The 16,029-nt window shown below is 52.2% G+C and overlaps 1 protein-coding gene across 5 annotated transcripts in view; it reads left to right on the forward strand.

Annotated features, from left to right (window-relative positions):
• The window catches only part of MDH2 (malate dehydrogenase 2), a 21,069-nt gene extending 5,492 nt beyond the window's left edge, over positions 1-15,577 (forward strand). The window contains exons 2-9 of one of the 5 annotated variants that reach the window (XM_025378905.1): positions 2,306-2,474; positions 5,192-5,275; positions 5,751-5,860; positions 8,141-8,266; positions 11,282-11,359; positions 12,411-12,510; positions 12,873-13,028; positions 14,355-15,577. In XM_025378905.1, coding sequence (XP_025234690.1) covers positions 2,306-2,474; positions 5,192-5,275; positions 5,751-5,860; positions 8,141-8,266; positions 11,282-11,359; positions 12,411-12,510; positions 12,873-13,028; positions 14,355-14,404 — 873 coding nt within the window. In that variant the 3' untranslated portion in view covers positions 14,405-15,577. Of the gene's footprint in view, positions 1-2,305; positions 2,475-5,191; positions 5,276-5,750; positions 5,861-8,140; positions 8,267-11,281; positions 11,360-12,410; positions 12,511-12,872; positions 14,105-14,354 lie in introns of those variants that run through there. The other 4 variants (XM_025378904.1, XM_025378906.1, XM_025378903.1 and 1 more) reach the window with 4 other exon arrangements.
• Positions 15,578-16,029: the final 452 nt, after the last annotated feature.

Genomic DNA, 16,029 nt, shown 5'->3' on the forward strand with positions numbered 1-16,029 from the left:
TTTTTTTTTTTTTTTTTTTTTGAGGCAGAATCTTGCTCTGTTGCCCAGGCTGGAGTGCAGTGGCGCGATCTCCACTGACTGCAACCTCCGCCTCCTGGGTTCAAGCAATTCTCCTGCCTCAGCCTCCTGAGTAGCTGGGATTACAGGCGCGCACCACCATACCCAGCTAATTTTTGTATTTTTAGTAGAGATGGGGTTTTGCCATGTTGGCCAGGCTGGTCTCGAACTCCTGACCTCAGGTGATCCACTCACCTCAGCCTCCCAAAGTTCTGGGATTACAGGTGTGAGCCACTGCGCCCAGCCCAGAAGATATTTTTTAAAGAGATGGAATCCTGCTCTGTTGCCCAGGCTGGAGTGCAATGGCACCAGCATGGCTCATGGTAGCCTCAGCTCCTGGGCTCAAGTGATCCTCCCACCTCAGCCTTCTGAGTAGCTGGGACTACAGGTGCACACCACCATGCCAGCTAGATATTTGAGCACAAGAGTGAAATGATTAAAACTTTGATTTTGGGGAAGGGTGCTTCGGAGGTGTCGCTGAGTACCTAAGTTAGATAATGGAATAGAATGAAGAGGAGGAGTGGGTCAGGAGGGAGGTTGAGCTGCCAAGTTCTTCATGTCCTGATTTGATGTCTCTGACAAGAAGGAGGTGGCAGAAGAGGGTTCTAAAAGTTTACGTTCAGTGAACACAAGTGCCATTTGGGACCAGGGATGGAGGTTGGGGGCACGATCAATGGACAAATGAGTTTGTGGAACCCATGGAGTGCCTAACAGAGCTGGGAATGCAGAACTGGGATTTGGGAGTCCCTAAGACTCACACAAGATGTGGGAGTGAGAGTTGAAGATCCAGAAGTGGATGAGGCTGCCCGACCTCAGGTTCTGAGCGGGTCTGACAGGTTCAAGTTTCCAGGCAGCCAGGGGTTCACCTTTAAAGCACCAACTTGAAACTCAAAAACCTGTTTGAATTCAAGTGTGGGTTGTGTGCGCTTCCACAGTTTAATTTCCAGAGCAGAAACGCACCGTGTAAGCGTCTTGGTTCGGATTTTGGTTTGTTTGGTTTTGGTTTCTGATAACCAAAGCCTGTTATTAGCTGGCCTCAGCTACTGTAGAAGATTGTGCAGTGATGCTGTCAGACCTCAGATGACCACACACGGTGCCAGGAGTTCCTGTGTCTGCCACTTGGTTTGCCTCTTCCCCCACTGGCAGCTGCCTGCCTGCCAGGAATCGGCTCTGCTTCTCATTTGTGATTTTAGATCAGAAACAAGCTCCCTGGGGGTGGCTGGAATTTTGGTCAGACCTTGAGTGAGACATAGAGGGTAAGAGTGCCTTTGAATAACGGGAGTGATTGCCAATTGCGGGGCTCACAGGAGCGATTGCCGGATGTGGGGCCGGGTCACTTTCACCCCATCACTTTCCTAACTGTTCCAAGCTGAAATGCCCAGGGCCAGCTGCTACTTTGCTGCCTGTTCTTCTGATTAGCCTGGTATGAGACAGTGATTCTCAAACTGTTTGATATCAAAATCATCTGGGGAAAATGGCAAAAATGCCAAGGCCTAAGTCCCATCCCGCTTCCAGGAGCCTAGTCTTGGGTGGGCTTCATTAGCTCAGCAGGTGGCTCTGATACACACCTAGGCTGGAGAAACGGTATGAGATACTGGAGCCCAAGATGACAGATCTGACTCGCCTAGGAGGGTTGGAGCCTTTCCCCATGTACATAACCCCTTCCCCCTCTTGTTAGGCGCTACTCATCCTGCCTGAGGCTCCAGCCACAAGTTTGCTGCCTGGATGAACCTTCCCTGATTCCCCACCCCTGCAGGGAGTTGATCGCCGCACCCTTGTCTGCCCTCTTGCACAAGGGGCCTCTGTGACAGTGTTCTCTCTGCCCCTAATGCATCTCATTACCTGTCTCCTCCAGAGCCAGCAGAGATCTTCCTGCAGCCTCAGGGAGGCCTGTTGCTAGGCACTCAGTGTGTTCATAGTTTGTAAAGCTGCAGGTTGGAGGTAAGGCTGCTATTACCAGTCCAGCTGCCTGATGGAGTCCAGCTTGTTCCTCATCTTTCAGGAGGGTTTTGAAGTGCCCTGAGTATCACAGCCTCTACAGGCGTAAATTCTCCCCATTTGAAAGTGGGCCTTTGGAATGAAGGTCCTGAATTCTTCCAGAATGAGACTGATACAAATACAATGATTGTATCTGGCTTTGGCAACTGCAGTAAAAAGAGGCCAAGTGCAATATTTTTACAGGATACCATGTGAATCCTTTTCATGCTCATTTCGTCCTAAGAGTCCTTTCTCTGTGCCTCTTTTTTAGAACAATGCTAAAGTAGCCGTGCTAGGGGCCTCTGGAGGCATCGGGCAGCCGCTTTCACTTCTCCTGAAGAACAGCCCCTTGGTGAGCCGCCTGACCCTCTATGATATCGCGCACACACCCGGAGTGGCCGCAGATCTGAGCCACATCGAGACCAAAGCCGTTGTGAAAGGTGCGTGACCCTGGAGACTTGCCTCCTGTCCCCAGTAGGCCAGGATCTGAGTTTTCAGTAAGATTCTTAGATGAAACTAAATGTTTAGAGACCTGGGGTTTCTCTGTTTGTTTTAAATTTAACTTTTACAAGTGATTACACCCTGTTGGACTTGGGTCTGTAAAAATTGAAATAGCAGGGTCTTTTAGAAATGTGAGGTACCCTAATCATCCCATTTTCCACTTTTTCTGATTTGAAAAGTTGTATGAAGATGGGGAAGAGGGAAGTGTCGGCAACCTGTGGTGAGGATTTGGGGACAGTAAGGTGGTGGTCCCAGCTGCGGGCTGCCTTCCCTCTACCCCAGCGTTGTCTTGCCAGCTTCTCAAAAAGCACGGCCTCTTTGGGAAACCTGCCCGTCCATGGAATGCAGTGTCGGATATTCAGTAAATGTTGTCGGGAAATGATTCACTGGACTCAGTGCAGCGGCTCATGCCTATAATCCCAGCACTTTGGGAGGCCAAGTCAGGAGGATTACTTGAGTCCAGGAGTTCAAGATCAGTCCAGGCAACATGGCGAGACCCCTATCTCGACAAAAAGTACAACTAGCCAGGCGTGATAGTGCGTACCTGTCATCCCAGCTACTTGGGAGGCTAAGGTAGGAGGATTACTTGAGCCCAGGAGGTTGAGGCTACAGTGAGCCCTGATTGCACCACTGCACTTCAGCCTAGGTGAGAGAGTGAGACCCTGTCTCAAAAATAATATCATCCATAAATATATATATTTATATATGCTGTTTATTTAAACTTCACAATATATCAACATTTTTGCATGTCACCAAATTCTTTTTTTTTTTGAGACAGAGTATCTTGCTCTGTCTCCCAGATGGAATACAGTGGCACAATCTTGGCTTACTGCAACCTCCCCATCCTGGGTTCAAGTGATTCTCCTACCTCAGCCTCCCGAGTAGCTGGGACCACAGGCGCGTGCCACCGTGCCTGGCTACTTTTTGTGTTTTTAGTAGAGACGGGGTTTCACTATGTTGGCCAGACTGGTCTAGAACTCCTGACATCAAGTGATCCACCCACCTCGGCCTCCCAAAGTGCTGGAATTACGGGCATGAGCAACTGTGCCCAGCCCAACTTCTTGATAAAATTATTTTTTAAAGCTGTAATTTATCATTTATGATAGCTCTGCTGTTGACCATTGACTGATTCCTGTTTGCTTCTGTAAATATAAATATATTAATATAAGCTACAGTACGTATCTTTGTCTTTACATCTTGTTTAAGTCTTAGAGTTCTAAACATAGAATTAGTAGGTATGAATATTTCTTTTTTTTTCTTTTTTTTTTTTTTTTTGAGACGGAGTCTCGCTCTGCCGCCCAGGCTGGAGTGCAGTGGCCGGATCTCTGCTCACTGCAAGCTCCGCCTCCCGGGTTCACGCCATTCTCCTGCCTCAGCCTTCCGAGTAGCTGGGACTACAGGCGCCCGCCACCGCACCCGGCTAGTTTTTTGTATTTTTTAGTAGAGACGGGGTTTCACCATGTTAGCCAGGATGGTCTCGATCTCCTGACCTCGTGATCCGCCCGTCTCGGCCTCCCAAAGTGCTGGGATTACAGGCTTGAGCCACCGCGCCCAGCCGGTATGAATATTTCAAAGCACGTATTATAAAGCTCCAAATTGCTTTCCAGAAAGGTTCTACTGATTTCTTTCCCCTCCGACAGCATATGAGGATACCGTGTCTGATGGCGTTTACATGAGTCTTAAGTTGGTGTAAATAACTGGGGAGGCTGCCTGGCAAATTTTATGTTAATGCACCTTCCAGAGTTCTCTGAACGGGTTGCCCATTTTCCTTTGGGCTGTATATTTGGGTTAAGAAGGCTCCTGCATTAAGGAAAAAGTCAAGATCAAAGCAGATTTTGGATATTTTAGCAAATTTCCCTGAAATCTTTGAAAACATACTTTTTCCTTCAGATGATAGGAGTAAACGAAATAGTAATATTTAGAGTCTGTCAGCACAGGGTGTTTCCTTTCCTGGCCTTCATTGCCTTCTGATCAAGGAGTTTGGGCTGACACAGTGGCTCACACCTGTAATCCCAGTACTTTGGGAGGCCAAGGTGGGTGGATCACTTGAGTTCAGGAGTTCAAAACCAGCCTGGCCAACCTGGTGAAACCCCTTCTCTACTAAAAATACAGAAATTAAACCAAAGGTGGTGGTGCACGCCTGTAATCCCAGCTACTTGGGAGGCTGAAACAGGAGAATCACATGAAGCCGGGAGGTGTGGAGGTTGCAGTGAGCCAAGATCGTACCACTGCACTCCAGCCTGGGTGACAGAGCAAGACTCCATCTCAAAAAAAAAAGGAGTTTTCATCAGGATGGTGGTGGAAAACGAGCAGCTCCTCATTCTGACTGGAGGCCAAGAGTGACTTACAATGCTCACGAGTAGGATGAAGACAAGCAGTGGCTCAGTTTGCTTTTGTGGAAACCTGGAGGGCTTGACCCATTCTAGCTGGGGCCTGGGCAAGGAGAGGTTGGGGAAAGCAGGGTAGAAGGGGAGGGTTCCTGCCACAGGGATTGTCAGCTCGCAGGGCAGTAGTTGTTAACAGAAGGAAGTCACGTTACAGGTGGGGCTTCTAGCCTTTCTCGAGGGCATTAGTTGGCATTAAGGCCAGGGCTGAACTTTCCAGGCCTCTCTGAATCAGAAGCGGTAACATTTCTCTTTTGGGGTGTGTGTTCTAGGCTACCTCGGACCTGAACAGCTGCCTGACTGCCTAAAAGGTTGTGATGTGGTAGTTATTCCGGCCGGAGTCCCCAGAAAACCAGGTTTGTGTTTGAAAGCCTTGTCTGGTACCTCCCCACTTGAAGATGTAGGGATTAAACCCATTTTCTGTTAAAAGTGGGTTTAATCCAGTTGCTTTTTCATAGGGAAAATGCCACCAGCTCCTGTTGCCTGTGGGGTAAAGGTCACATCTCTTTGTTGGCCTAGGATCAAAGTCGTCTTGCCATTTCCCTGTGCCTCTGTGCACAGACGCCGTTCCCTCTCCTCAGCCCCACACTACCTCGGGGGTTCTTATTAAACCTCTATAGTCCTTCTCAGATATTGTCCTCCCCCACTCCACCCACACAGACCTCACTTCTGGCACTCATCGTGCTGGATCGTTTACCCTGCAAGAGAGACTGACTTGAAACGAGGACCTTGAGTGGCTAAATTTCCTGTAACAGCTGACGCTCAGCACATTCTGCCTGTCTGGAAATTTGTGGTGTTCTCTGTTAACATCTCATATTGGATCATTTCCAGGCATGACCCGGGATGACCTGTTTAACACCAATGCCACGATTGTGGCCACCCTGGCTGCTGCCTGTGCTCAGCACTGCCCAGAAGCCATGATCTGCATCATTGCCAATCCGGTGAGTGTGGCAGTGCCTGGCCCTTGCAGCTGTGGCAGGCGCTTAGGCGCTGACAGTGCGTGGAAGGCTCATGATTTGCAGCAGAGGCTGCTGATGTGCTGGGGAGATGGAGGGGTACACAGATGAAGGGGCTGAGATGGAAAGGTCGGGTGCACTAAGCAGAGGCCCGTCCGTCCGTTTCCTAAGGACCCCTTCCGGCATGAACTGAACGAGCGTTGGGAGCGTTGTCACAGCCGCGAGCTTTGGGCAGATCCCATCTCTCTCTGCTTTAGTTTCCTCACTAAAGAGAAATCCTTTCTCAAGGCTCCTTTCGGCCGTGATTGTGGTGGCCCGTTGATTCCCTTTTTGACACAGTAGCTCCTACTTACCCAGGGCAGTATGTTCCAAGAGCCCAGTAGGTGCCTGAAATTGTGGAAAGTACTGAGCCCTGTATGTACCATGTGTTTTCCTAGGCATACGCACCTATGATAAGTTAATTCATAAACTAGGCACAGTGAGAGATTAACAACAACTAATGGTAAAACAATCATTACAAGAGACTATAATAAAAGTTGTTTCTTTCCTTTTAGTCAGGAACTTTGCCTTCCCGCTTAAGGGAAGTACTTAATGACTTCTCTGATTTCTCCAAATCGCCAGCATCAGTACTCTTGCGCTTTGGGGCCATTATAAAGTAAAAGAAGGCAACTGGAACACAAGCATTGTGATCTCTCAACAGCTGCTCCGATAACCAAGATGGCTCCTAAGTGACTCAGGGACAGGTGGTGTAGACGCATGAGTATGCTGGGCAAAGGGTTGACCCCTGTCCTGGGCGGGATGGAGCCAGAGTTCATCCTGCTACTCAGGATGGCATGCAGTTTTTTTGGTTTGTTTTTGGTTTTTTTTTTTTTTTTTTTTGGCTCTGTTGCCCAGGTCGGAGTGCAATGGTGCAACCTTGGCTCACTGCAACCTCTGCCTCCCGGGTTCAAGCGATTCTCCTGCCTCAGCCTCCTGAGTAGCTGGGATTACAGGCGCCCGCCACGATGCCCAGCTAATTTTTGTATTTTTAGTAGAGACGGGGTTTCACCATGTTGGCCAGGCTGGTCTCAAACTCCCAGCCTCAGGTGATCCTCCCACCTCGGCCTCCCAGAGTGTGGGGATTACAGGCATGAGCCACTGTGCCCAGCCGGTTTAAAACCCATGAGTTATTTATTTCTGAAATTTTCCATGTAGTAAGTTCAGACCTCAGTCGACTGCTGGTAATTAACACAGCAGAAAGTGAAACCATGGATAAGATGGGACTGTCTGCATTCTCCTCAGGATTTCCATTCCTGGGCCTGTCGTCCCCATCCCTTCACTCACAGTCGTAGACACATACAGCCCCCAGGCCCCACTCACTGGATTTTGCTTACTCTCAGAAGCGTTGAGTGCCACGCCCTCATTGAGGGCGGCCGTGGTTCCCCAGCTTGACCTGCTGGGCCTTATGCTCGTTTAACAGCAGCCCCCTCACTGCTCCTTCCCGGCAGAGCCTGGGTCCTGGTGTCTGAGGATGAGGATCGATTGAGGTGAAGGGGCAGGGACCGTGATGTCACTGAGAGGTGTGGAAGCCAGCAGGCATGCAGAGCTCGTGCTCCTGGCCTGTGAGGGTCCTGCCTTCCCCAGAAGCTCGCCCTCCTCAGGGTGGTGGGTCACAAGTAGAGAGCTGCTGTTCCCTTTGTTGGTGAGCTAGCCATTGCCTGATAGAAACCTTGCCGTCATGTCATCTTCTGGTGTGCCGGGTGATGCGTTCAGCACTCGCCCTGCATGAAGTCATTTAGTCTTTACAACGACTTCATGAGGTCGTCATTTCTCCCGCTTACAGAAGAAAAAACTGGGTCCCGGGGAGTTAGGATGACCTGGCCAGGGTCGTAGCACAGAGGGAACAAGCTGCCAGTGGACCTGCTTCCTTGGAGCACACAGCCACTGTGCGCCGCCCTCCCATCAGGAGTGGCCCTGCAGCTGTGAGTCCTGGCCGCGCGGAAGGTGGCCTGTGAAGGCATCATCACACATTTCAGCTGATAGCTGAAGGGCCACCAAGGGAAGAAGCATCCTCTACAGTTAAGGGTTTCTTTGTTCACGTGGTGTGGCGTGTCCTTTGTGGCGGGTGGCTTGCCAGTACACAGTTATCAGACAGGGCAGGTTAATGTGGCGTCTTTGGACTAGTTAGACCCTTGGGAAGGTCTGACAAAAAGCCCTTTTCCTTCTGTGGCTTGGCCCTGCTCTTGGAACCCAGGGCAAGCCACGCCTGTCTCTTGGATGTCCTAGGTTAACTCCACCATCCCCATCACAGCAGAAGTTTTCAAGAAGCACGGAGTGTACAACCCCAGCAAGATCTTCGGCGTGACGACCCTGGACATCGTCAGAGCCAACACCTTTGTTGCAGAGCTGAAGGTAAGGGCGGCGTGAGTGTTGCTCAGGTGACCTTTCTGAACTTCTCCCGCCACCTGTGCTCATTTACGGGCATGGAAGACACCAGGGCCTGCCCAGGTCGCATGTCACTTGGGGGTTTTCAGTGTGTTGAGAGTTCGCCCTCTTGGTGGAAGCAGCCCCCGTGTTTCCTGTGGGTTCCGGGCACCTGGCCCCAACCGGCGGCAACTCTGGCCAGCGTCTGTCTCCCGGCTCTCGCTGTCTTCCTTCTCGGCGAGAGCACTGTGGGTTCACAACCTTCTCTGGGCTTCTCAGTGGCTGGACTTGGACGGGGCTCCCCCAGTCCTCCCCTTTCTCCTTCCCACTGAAAACTGGTCCTAGGTGAATTTACCTGCTGGCCACTAGATAAAGGGTGGGAAAATTAACAGACATGAAGAACTGAGGAAAGTGGCGGAAGTCCCAAAGTATCAGAATTGTTGTTGGCCCTGGTCCATGGCACTGACTTTTTTGGGTTGCCTGTGGTACCTTACCCTGGAGAGTCCGGGCCTGGCCCCTTGGGCTGCTGGACTGAGACTGAGCTGCTGGGTGTGGCTTGAGGTCGGCTTGATTTGGTGCCAGTGCCGGGCCTGGAGTCCTCAGTGCCTTACACAGCCTGCTTTCGACTCGCTTCCATTGTGGAGCCTGCAGAACCACTTCCTTTGGCCCCAGAAAGGATTCCTCTTGAACTTCAGCCCTTTTCGTTCTGATGGCAGATTTGAGGTTATGCGCACGGCATAGTGGGAAGTGCACACGCAGCACCCTCGGCCTCCATTTTACTCCTGAGTGCCAGGCACATCTGCTTCTGAGGAGTTAGAGGTGCAGACACGGCAGCACGTACCTGAGGGCCTGGTGCTGGGGCTCTGTTACAGATGTGGGGATCAGAGAGGTTCGAAAGGCATGGCCCCAGGCCTTGGAGTTCCATGGAATGGGAGAGAGACTTGAGTCCGAGAGACAGTTTAAGCCAGGCACGGTGGCTCATGCCTGTCATCCCAGCACTTTGGGAGGCTGAGGTGGGAGGGCCACTTGAGACTGCAGTGAGCTGTGATTGCACCACTGCACTCCAGCCTGGGTGACAGAGCAAAACCCTGTCTCTTAAAAAAAAAGAAAAAAAGACAGTTTGAGTGAGCAGGTGGGCACAGGTATGTACAGAGTTCCCCTGGGATTGCCACAGTCTGGAAGTGGACACACCAGGCAGGGTACCACCTCCCACCTCCAGAGGCACAGCCCCTGGCGTCCTGGAGGCAACAGAGTTCATTCTCGTGGGCTCTCAGGGCTGGGCATACCCCAGGCCCTAGTCCTGCCCTGCACCACAGCTGCCACTAGCTACATGTGGCTATTTATGGTTAAATAACATTAAAATTGTATCCCTCTTCCACACAAACCACATTTAAGATGCTCCGTGGCCACATATGGCTCCTCTGTCCTCACAGGAAGTCCTGTTGGGCAGTCCTGTCTCAGCCTTGAAGCTTTACTGTTAAGAGTTGGGGACAGGGTACCTTGGCCCTTGTGAGATCCCCTGGCCCCGCCTCCAACAGTGAAGTGGACTGTCATTACCCCCGGCTGCCTGACCTTCTGGAAATTTCCTGTATCGTATCAAGAATGCATATCCATCCTTAAACTTCCGATGGCTGGTTCCTCCCTCATCCTCTCACCTGCCATATTCCCTTTCAACATGACTCCAGGACCTCCCAGGCCAATGCCACGTTCCCCTTTGCTGCAGAGCTGCCCTGTCCCCTGTCTTAGCACACACCATCGGAACATCCATTTCTGGGAGTCTTGTATTCGAGGACAGGCCTCTGGAAAGCAGGGCTGTATCCCTTCAGCCCCATGTCCCTGGTGACCGCACAGTGCCCACACCTGTGTGCTTACACACAGCCAAGCTAAACCTCTCAGGTCTTTGGTCCCCAGCTCCATGAAGCTGATCCTGCTTTGCCCGTGCATGAGACTGATCCTCCCTCTCCCAGGCCAGCCTCATTTCCCAACCTAGGGCTGGGCTCTTGAGCGGCCATGGCCCTCGGGGCAGGTGGTGGTTCCCTCCCTGCCATTACTCCCACCAGGTTATTGTCTGTTTTAAGAAATACTTGGTTCAGCTGGGTGCAGTGGTGCATGCCTGGAATCCCAGCACTTTGGGAAGCCAACACAGGAGGATGACTTGAGCCTGGGAGTTCAGGACCAGTCTGGGCAACATGGCAACACCCCATCTCTACAAAACACTTAAAAAACATAAGTTGGGTGTGGAGATGTGTGCTGCTTCAGAGGCTGAGGTGGGAGGATGATTGAGTCCAGGAGGCAGAGGTTGCAGCCAGCCAAGATTGTGCCACTACACTCCAGCCTGGGAGATAGAGAACCTATCTAAAAGGAACCTGTCTAAAAAGAGAACCTGTCTAAAAAAACAAAACAAAAACCTGGTTCACAGATTCTTGGGGGTGTGGTACCTCCAGGTTAAGAAATGAGCCTGCCTCGAACTGTGGTGTTTGGACCCATAGAGTCAGTTTGTTCTTTCTGTCTTGATCACTGTTTGAGGCGCCAGACTTCTCCCCACTGGGTGCCCTGGAATGGGTTTGAATTTTGCTCCGTGGGGCCTGAAGAAAAAGGAATTTGGATTGTTCTGTGTGGGGAGGAGTCTGGGTTTGTGCCTGGGGAGTGGAGCCGGCTCTGGGAAAGAGGATGCCAGGCCTGGCGGGGGGGCCTCTGCAGGGGGCAGCATCCTCCTGTGCCCATCCCCAGTGGGCACAAATGCTCACTGTGAACGAAGGACCTGCGGTGGCCTTGCCAGATGGCGGCGAGCCCTCACGGCACCTGCTGGCGCTCATGCTCAGCTTTTTGGGGCACCATGGCAGGAGATCCAAGTGCAGCAGGGGCTGGACAGGGCCTCCTCCCAGCTCGCTGTTCCACCCTGAGTTCTCGGGGCTTTTCCAGTGTTGCGGCTGTGGATGGCTGTGACATGTTTCATACTGAAAGAGCTTGTTAACTCATCCAGCTTCACACTTTGTTCACCAGGGTTTGGATCCAGCTCGAGTCAACGTCCCTGTCATTGGTGGCCATGCCGGGAAGACCATCATCCCCCTGATCTCTCAGGTATACGCATGTGACCTTGTGAGGGGCTTCCAGGTCAGGAACCCCTTTACCAGGCCCTGCTCTGAGGCGGTCCGGGCAGACTGGAGAAGACCTGACCGTGCGCAGGGTTTTGGAATGGCTCCTGTTGTAGGCAGCCCCGCCCTTCTGTTGCAGGGTGGTGTCAGTCCTGGAGCGGAAGCTGCTCAGGGCCCCGCCGGCTCCAGCACGCAAGGAGAACCACTGTTGGGAACCTCACTGGGTTACTGGTTAGGCCGGAGCGGGCGAGGTGCTTTTTGCTTTTTTTTTTTTTGAGACGGAGTCTCGCTCTGCCGCCCAGGCTGGAGTGCAGTGGCCGGCTCTCAGCTCACTGCAAGTTCCGCCTCCCGGGTTTAGGCCATTCTCCTGCCTCAGCCTCCCGAGTAGCTGGGACTACAGGCGCCCGCCACCTCGCCTGGCTAGTTTTTTGTATTTTTTAGTAGAGACGGGGTTTCACCGGGTTAGCCAGGATGGTCTCGATCTCCTGACCTCGTGATCCACCCGTCTCGGCCTCCCAAAGTGCTGGGATTACAGGCTTGAGCCACCGCGCCCGGCCGAGGTGCTTTTTTCAAAAATGAGTCCAGGGCTGGACACAGTGGCTCATACTTGTAATCCCAGCATTTGGGAGGCCGAAGCGGGAGGATTGCTTGAGCCTGGGAGGTTGAGGCTGCAGTGAGCTATGATGTACCACTGCACCACTCAAGCCTGCGCGACAGAGCAAGACCCTGGCCTCAAAAAACAAATGAGTAGGGGACTCACCACACTTCCCAACAGAGTTGATTTGACTTTGTCTTGTTTTTTTAATGTTTTTATTATTATTTTTTTGCTGCTCCTTGTGGAGCAGGGCTACCCCACAGGCAGTGTGCCCAGAGTAGTGTGTCATTTTTCTATAAAGGTTTTCTTTTTCTTCTTTACAGAAAACCTTTCCCATGCCTTGGTGATGGGAGGGAGAGGAGAGGTTGGGAGTAGTGGGAGCGGGAGGCGGTGGGTCTGGAGTCGTGGGCTGGAAGCCACTCACCCCACGCTTGGCTTGCAGTGCACCCCCAAGGTGGACTTTCCCCAGGACCAGCTGACGGCGCTCACTGGGCGGATCCAGGAGGCCGGCACGGAGGTGGTCAAGGCTAAAGCCGGAGCAGGTAGAGTCTTAGGCAGCCCCGGGGCTGGGTGCCAGTGAGGCCCTGCAAGAGCTCAGGGTTGGGGAGAAATGCTGCTTGTCCCTGGGCACGGATGGTCCTTTTCAGTGTTGACTTGCAGTTGCCTGGTGGAAAATCCCTGTGTGAGAGGGCAGCTCGGCCTGCTTTGTGGGGTTAAGAGTCATTTTTGAGGATGGCAGAGCCAATTCCACACCATTCATGTATAAGTAAAAAGAAATTAGGGGTGCTGACTGAAATTCTCGACTGTCAGGCTGGAAGGTGTGCAGGTTTCTTGGCTGGCGGGACGACTCACCTGGGCATCACGGTGTGGCGCCAGCCTGGCTGACCTGCCTGTGCCCCCCTAGGCTCTGCCACCCTCTCCATGGCGTATGCGGGCGCCCGCTTCGTCTTCTCCCTTGTGGATGCAATGAATGGAAAGGAAGGTGTTGTGGAATGTTCCTTTGTTAAGTCACAGGAAACGGAATGTACCTACTTCTCCACGCCACTGCTGCTTGGGGTACGTATCCGGGCATGGGTCCTTCTGACTGTGGAAGAAGGAGCGTTCCCTCTGCTTAAGCCTCAGGAGCTCTCCCCAGCCCTTTGTGCAGTAACCTCATGTCCCTGCCTGGCAAGCGCTGGGGTTTTCGAGGGTGGACGCACACCTGAGAAAGAAGAACTGGGAGGATCATGGACTGTGAAGGGCGAACCTCCCAGCAAGTGGGTCTCCTTCCCCGCAGTTTGACAGCGGGTGCCCAGCAGCCACAGGAATGTTGACTGATGAGACACTCCATCTCCAGGCAGCCCAGGGAGGCCTCCCCACCCTGCCTGAACACCTCCCTGTTGCTCCTTGTTAGTCTTGTTCTGACTGCGGGGGCTGCTAGGCCCAATTCCTCTTCCAGAGTGTGTCCTGGCCAGACAGCCTGAGTCTTCAGCAAACAGAAACCCTTAGGTCTCACTCATACGCCCTCAAGCCGAGTTTCCATTTCTCACCTGTGGGCAGAAATCAGGCAGATGTATGGTTGCCTTCGTCATGTGACCAGAAAGTATCATGACTCTTTGGGCCACCCCAGGGCCTTTCTCAGAGATGCTCCAATGTGGAAAGATCCTTCAGCTGTGGTCCCAGGCCTTGGTGAGAGACAGGCACTCGACAGTGCAGTTCTGTCCTCGTGTCGGTGCAGGTGTGTGGTGTGGCGGGGCCTGCAGGTGAGACGCACCCGGCTCTCATAGGCCCTCGAGCCAGGGGAGGCAGTAGGAGAGGATTGAGTTGAGGTGAGGACTGAGGCTGTCGCCAGACAAACTGCTCAGTTTCTGGAGGTGATACGGTGGCAGAGACATCTGTTTTTGCCAATGTCAGACATTTACCTACTTAGTGACACCTGATTCAGGTGACTGTGACAATGTTTTCAGTCCTTTACCAACCTTGCGGGGAGAGACAAAAACCCAGAAACAGGCTCTGTTGGGGAGAATACGGTGAAGTGTTCCTGATGATTGAGTGCCTGGTGTCCGGGTGCTTGTCGCACTGTCCTCGTGTGCACCGAGGTAGATGGTGCTTGTTCTATAGCTAAGGAAACACATTTGGAAGGTCATTCATTGTCCAGGGTACTTTTCCAGGCAATGACAGTGCTGGGACCCCTGCCTGGCACCCTCTGACTCTGAGCCTCACACTCCCGACCGCAGCTCAGTCCCACCCACCCTGTCAGCAGGGTGCCCCCAGCAAGGCACCCAGAACCCACAGGTGTAGACAGACTCCTCGGCGGGGCTGATGAAGTGACAGGTCGGGGTTTCTGTAACAAGCACTTTCCTGGAAACTTCATTTTAACATGTTCCCATCTCCCTCTGTCCCTCAGAAAAAGGGCATCGAGAAGAACCTGGGCATTGGCCAAGTCTCCTCTTTTGAGGAGAAGATGATCTCGGATGCCATTCCCGAGCTGAAGGCCTCCATCAAGAAGGGGGAAGATTTCGTGAAGACCCTGAAGTGAGCCGCCGTGACGGGCGGCCAGTTTCCTTAATTTATAAAGGCATCATGTCACTGCAAAGCTGTTGCAGATAACCTTTGTATTTTAATTTGCTTTGGTGATGATTACTGTATTAACATCATCATGCCTTCCAAATTGTGGGTGGCTCGATGGGCACATCAATAAAAGCCGTCCTTGATTTTATTTTTCAAGGTCCCTTCTGTCAGTGCTGTGCTTTCTTCCCTGTGAGAGCTGACTATAGCGTGTCTGCCACCTCTTCATTACTAATCAGAACTAGATGATGTTTAACTTAGACTGAAGCGTGACGCTTTCATCACTAGCTTCAAGAAAGTCTAAAATGTTAATTGGTGGAATTGGACACAGTATTCACAGGTTACCTGTACATGCTCCTCCCGTCCCTCCTGTTGGCACCCTTGCATCGCCTGGGCCTGATTCCTCTCGGGGGTGGTTCACCTCCACAGGGTCATAGTTCAGCGGTGAACGCCGGGCAGCCGTTTTCTGGCTAAGCAAACAGCACCTTTCTCTTTGAGCTTCCTCTGCTGACCTCTGTCCCCCTTGGGATTTCATCTTCTGACCGAACCCTGACGTTCAGTGGCAGAGACAGCTGATGGCCAGAGCTGTGGGGACACCAGGCTGGGGGTGTGCATGGACACCCCAAACCCCAGCTGCTTTGTCAAGGCTGAGGACGCCGTGCCGCCATCAAAAGGGGGTTCCAGATTTTCCATCAGTGGCCTAAAGAAGGGACTTCGTCTTACTGAGGAGTGGGGAATTAAAGAGATTTGACTCCCTTTAGTGTTGGGGGCAGTCCATTCCCCAGACGCTGCGGCCTCTGAAGTGGAAACTGAAAGCTGCATACCTGGGAAGGAACTTTCTAGCAACAGGCAATGGCCTTCAGTGGAAGAGGGAGGGCTAGAGATGTGCCCAGTACTTGGATGTTCATCTGCCCACAACAGCTTTTTTTTTCCAAAAAAGCTATAGCTGAAATGGATTTTATCATAAAGGATCACATTGTTTTCTTCTACAAGTAATACATGTTCATTGTGTAAAACCCAAAAAGCAGCTAAAAAATAAAGCGGGAAAGGAACCACTGGTAATATTTGTCTTCTCTTGCATATTTCATAGGTTGAGAGAAGGAAGCCTGCTCTTCAGGTTATCTGCTACTGAACAGTCCCAGCCCTCTCCAGTCTGGTGGCTTTTAGGCTATTTCTGTTCATATCTCCTGACCCTGGGGGTTGTCAGTGCTCAGCTGGGTGGTTCTGTGCCCACAGCTCCCACTGCAGCCTGGAGGCTTGGCTGGATTGGAGCACGCGAGGCTGGGGTTTGGGAGATGCCCGGACAGCTAGCCTGTTCCCCGAGGTCTCTGGCCTCTCCTTCACGGGGCCTCTATAGCAAGGTCCACAGGTTCCTTGATGACTTGGTTCCCATAGACAAAAGCAGAAGCTGCCAGGCTCTAAGGCTTGGGCTGAGAACTGGCCCAGCTTTGCTTGCACTGCATTCTCTAGGTTAGAGCAAGTCATAAGGCCCCCACCGACGTGGGCAGGAACCA

Source organism: Theropithecus gelada, chromosome 3 (assembly GCF_003255815.1).
Source record: "Theropithecus gelada isolate Dixy chromosome 3, Tgel_1.0, whole genome shotgun sequence".
NCBI classification, from domain to species: Eukaryota; Metazoa; Chordata; class Mammalia; order Primates; family Cercopithecidae; genus Theropithecus; species Theropithecus gelada.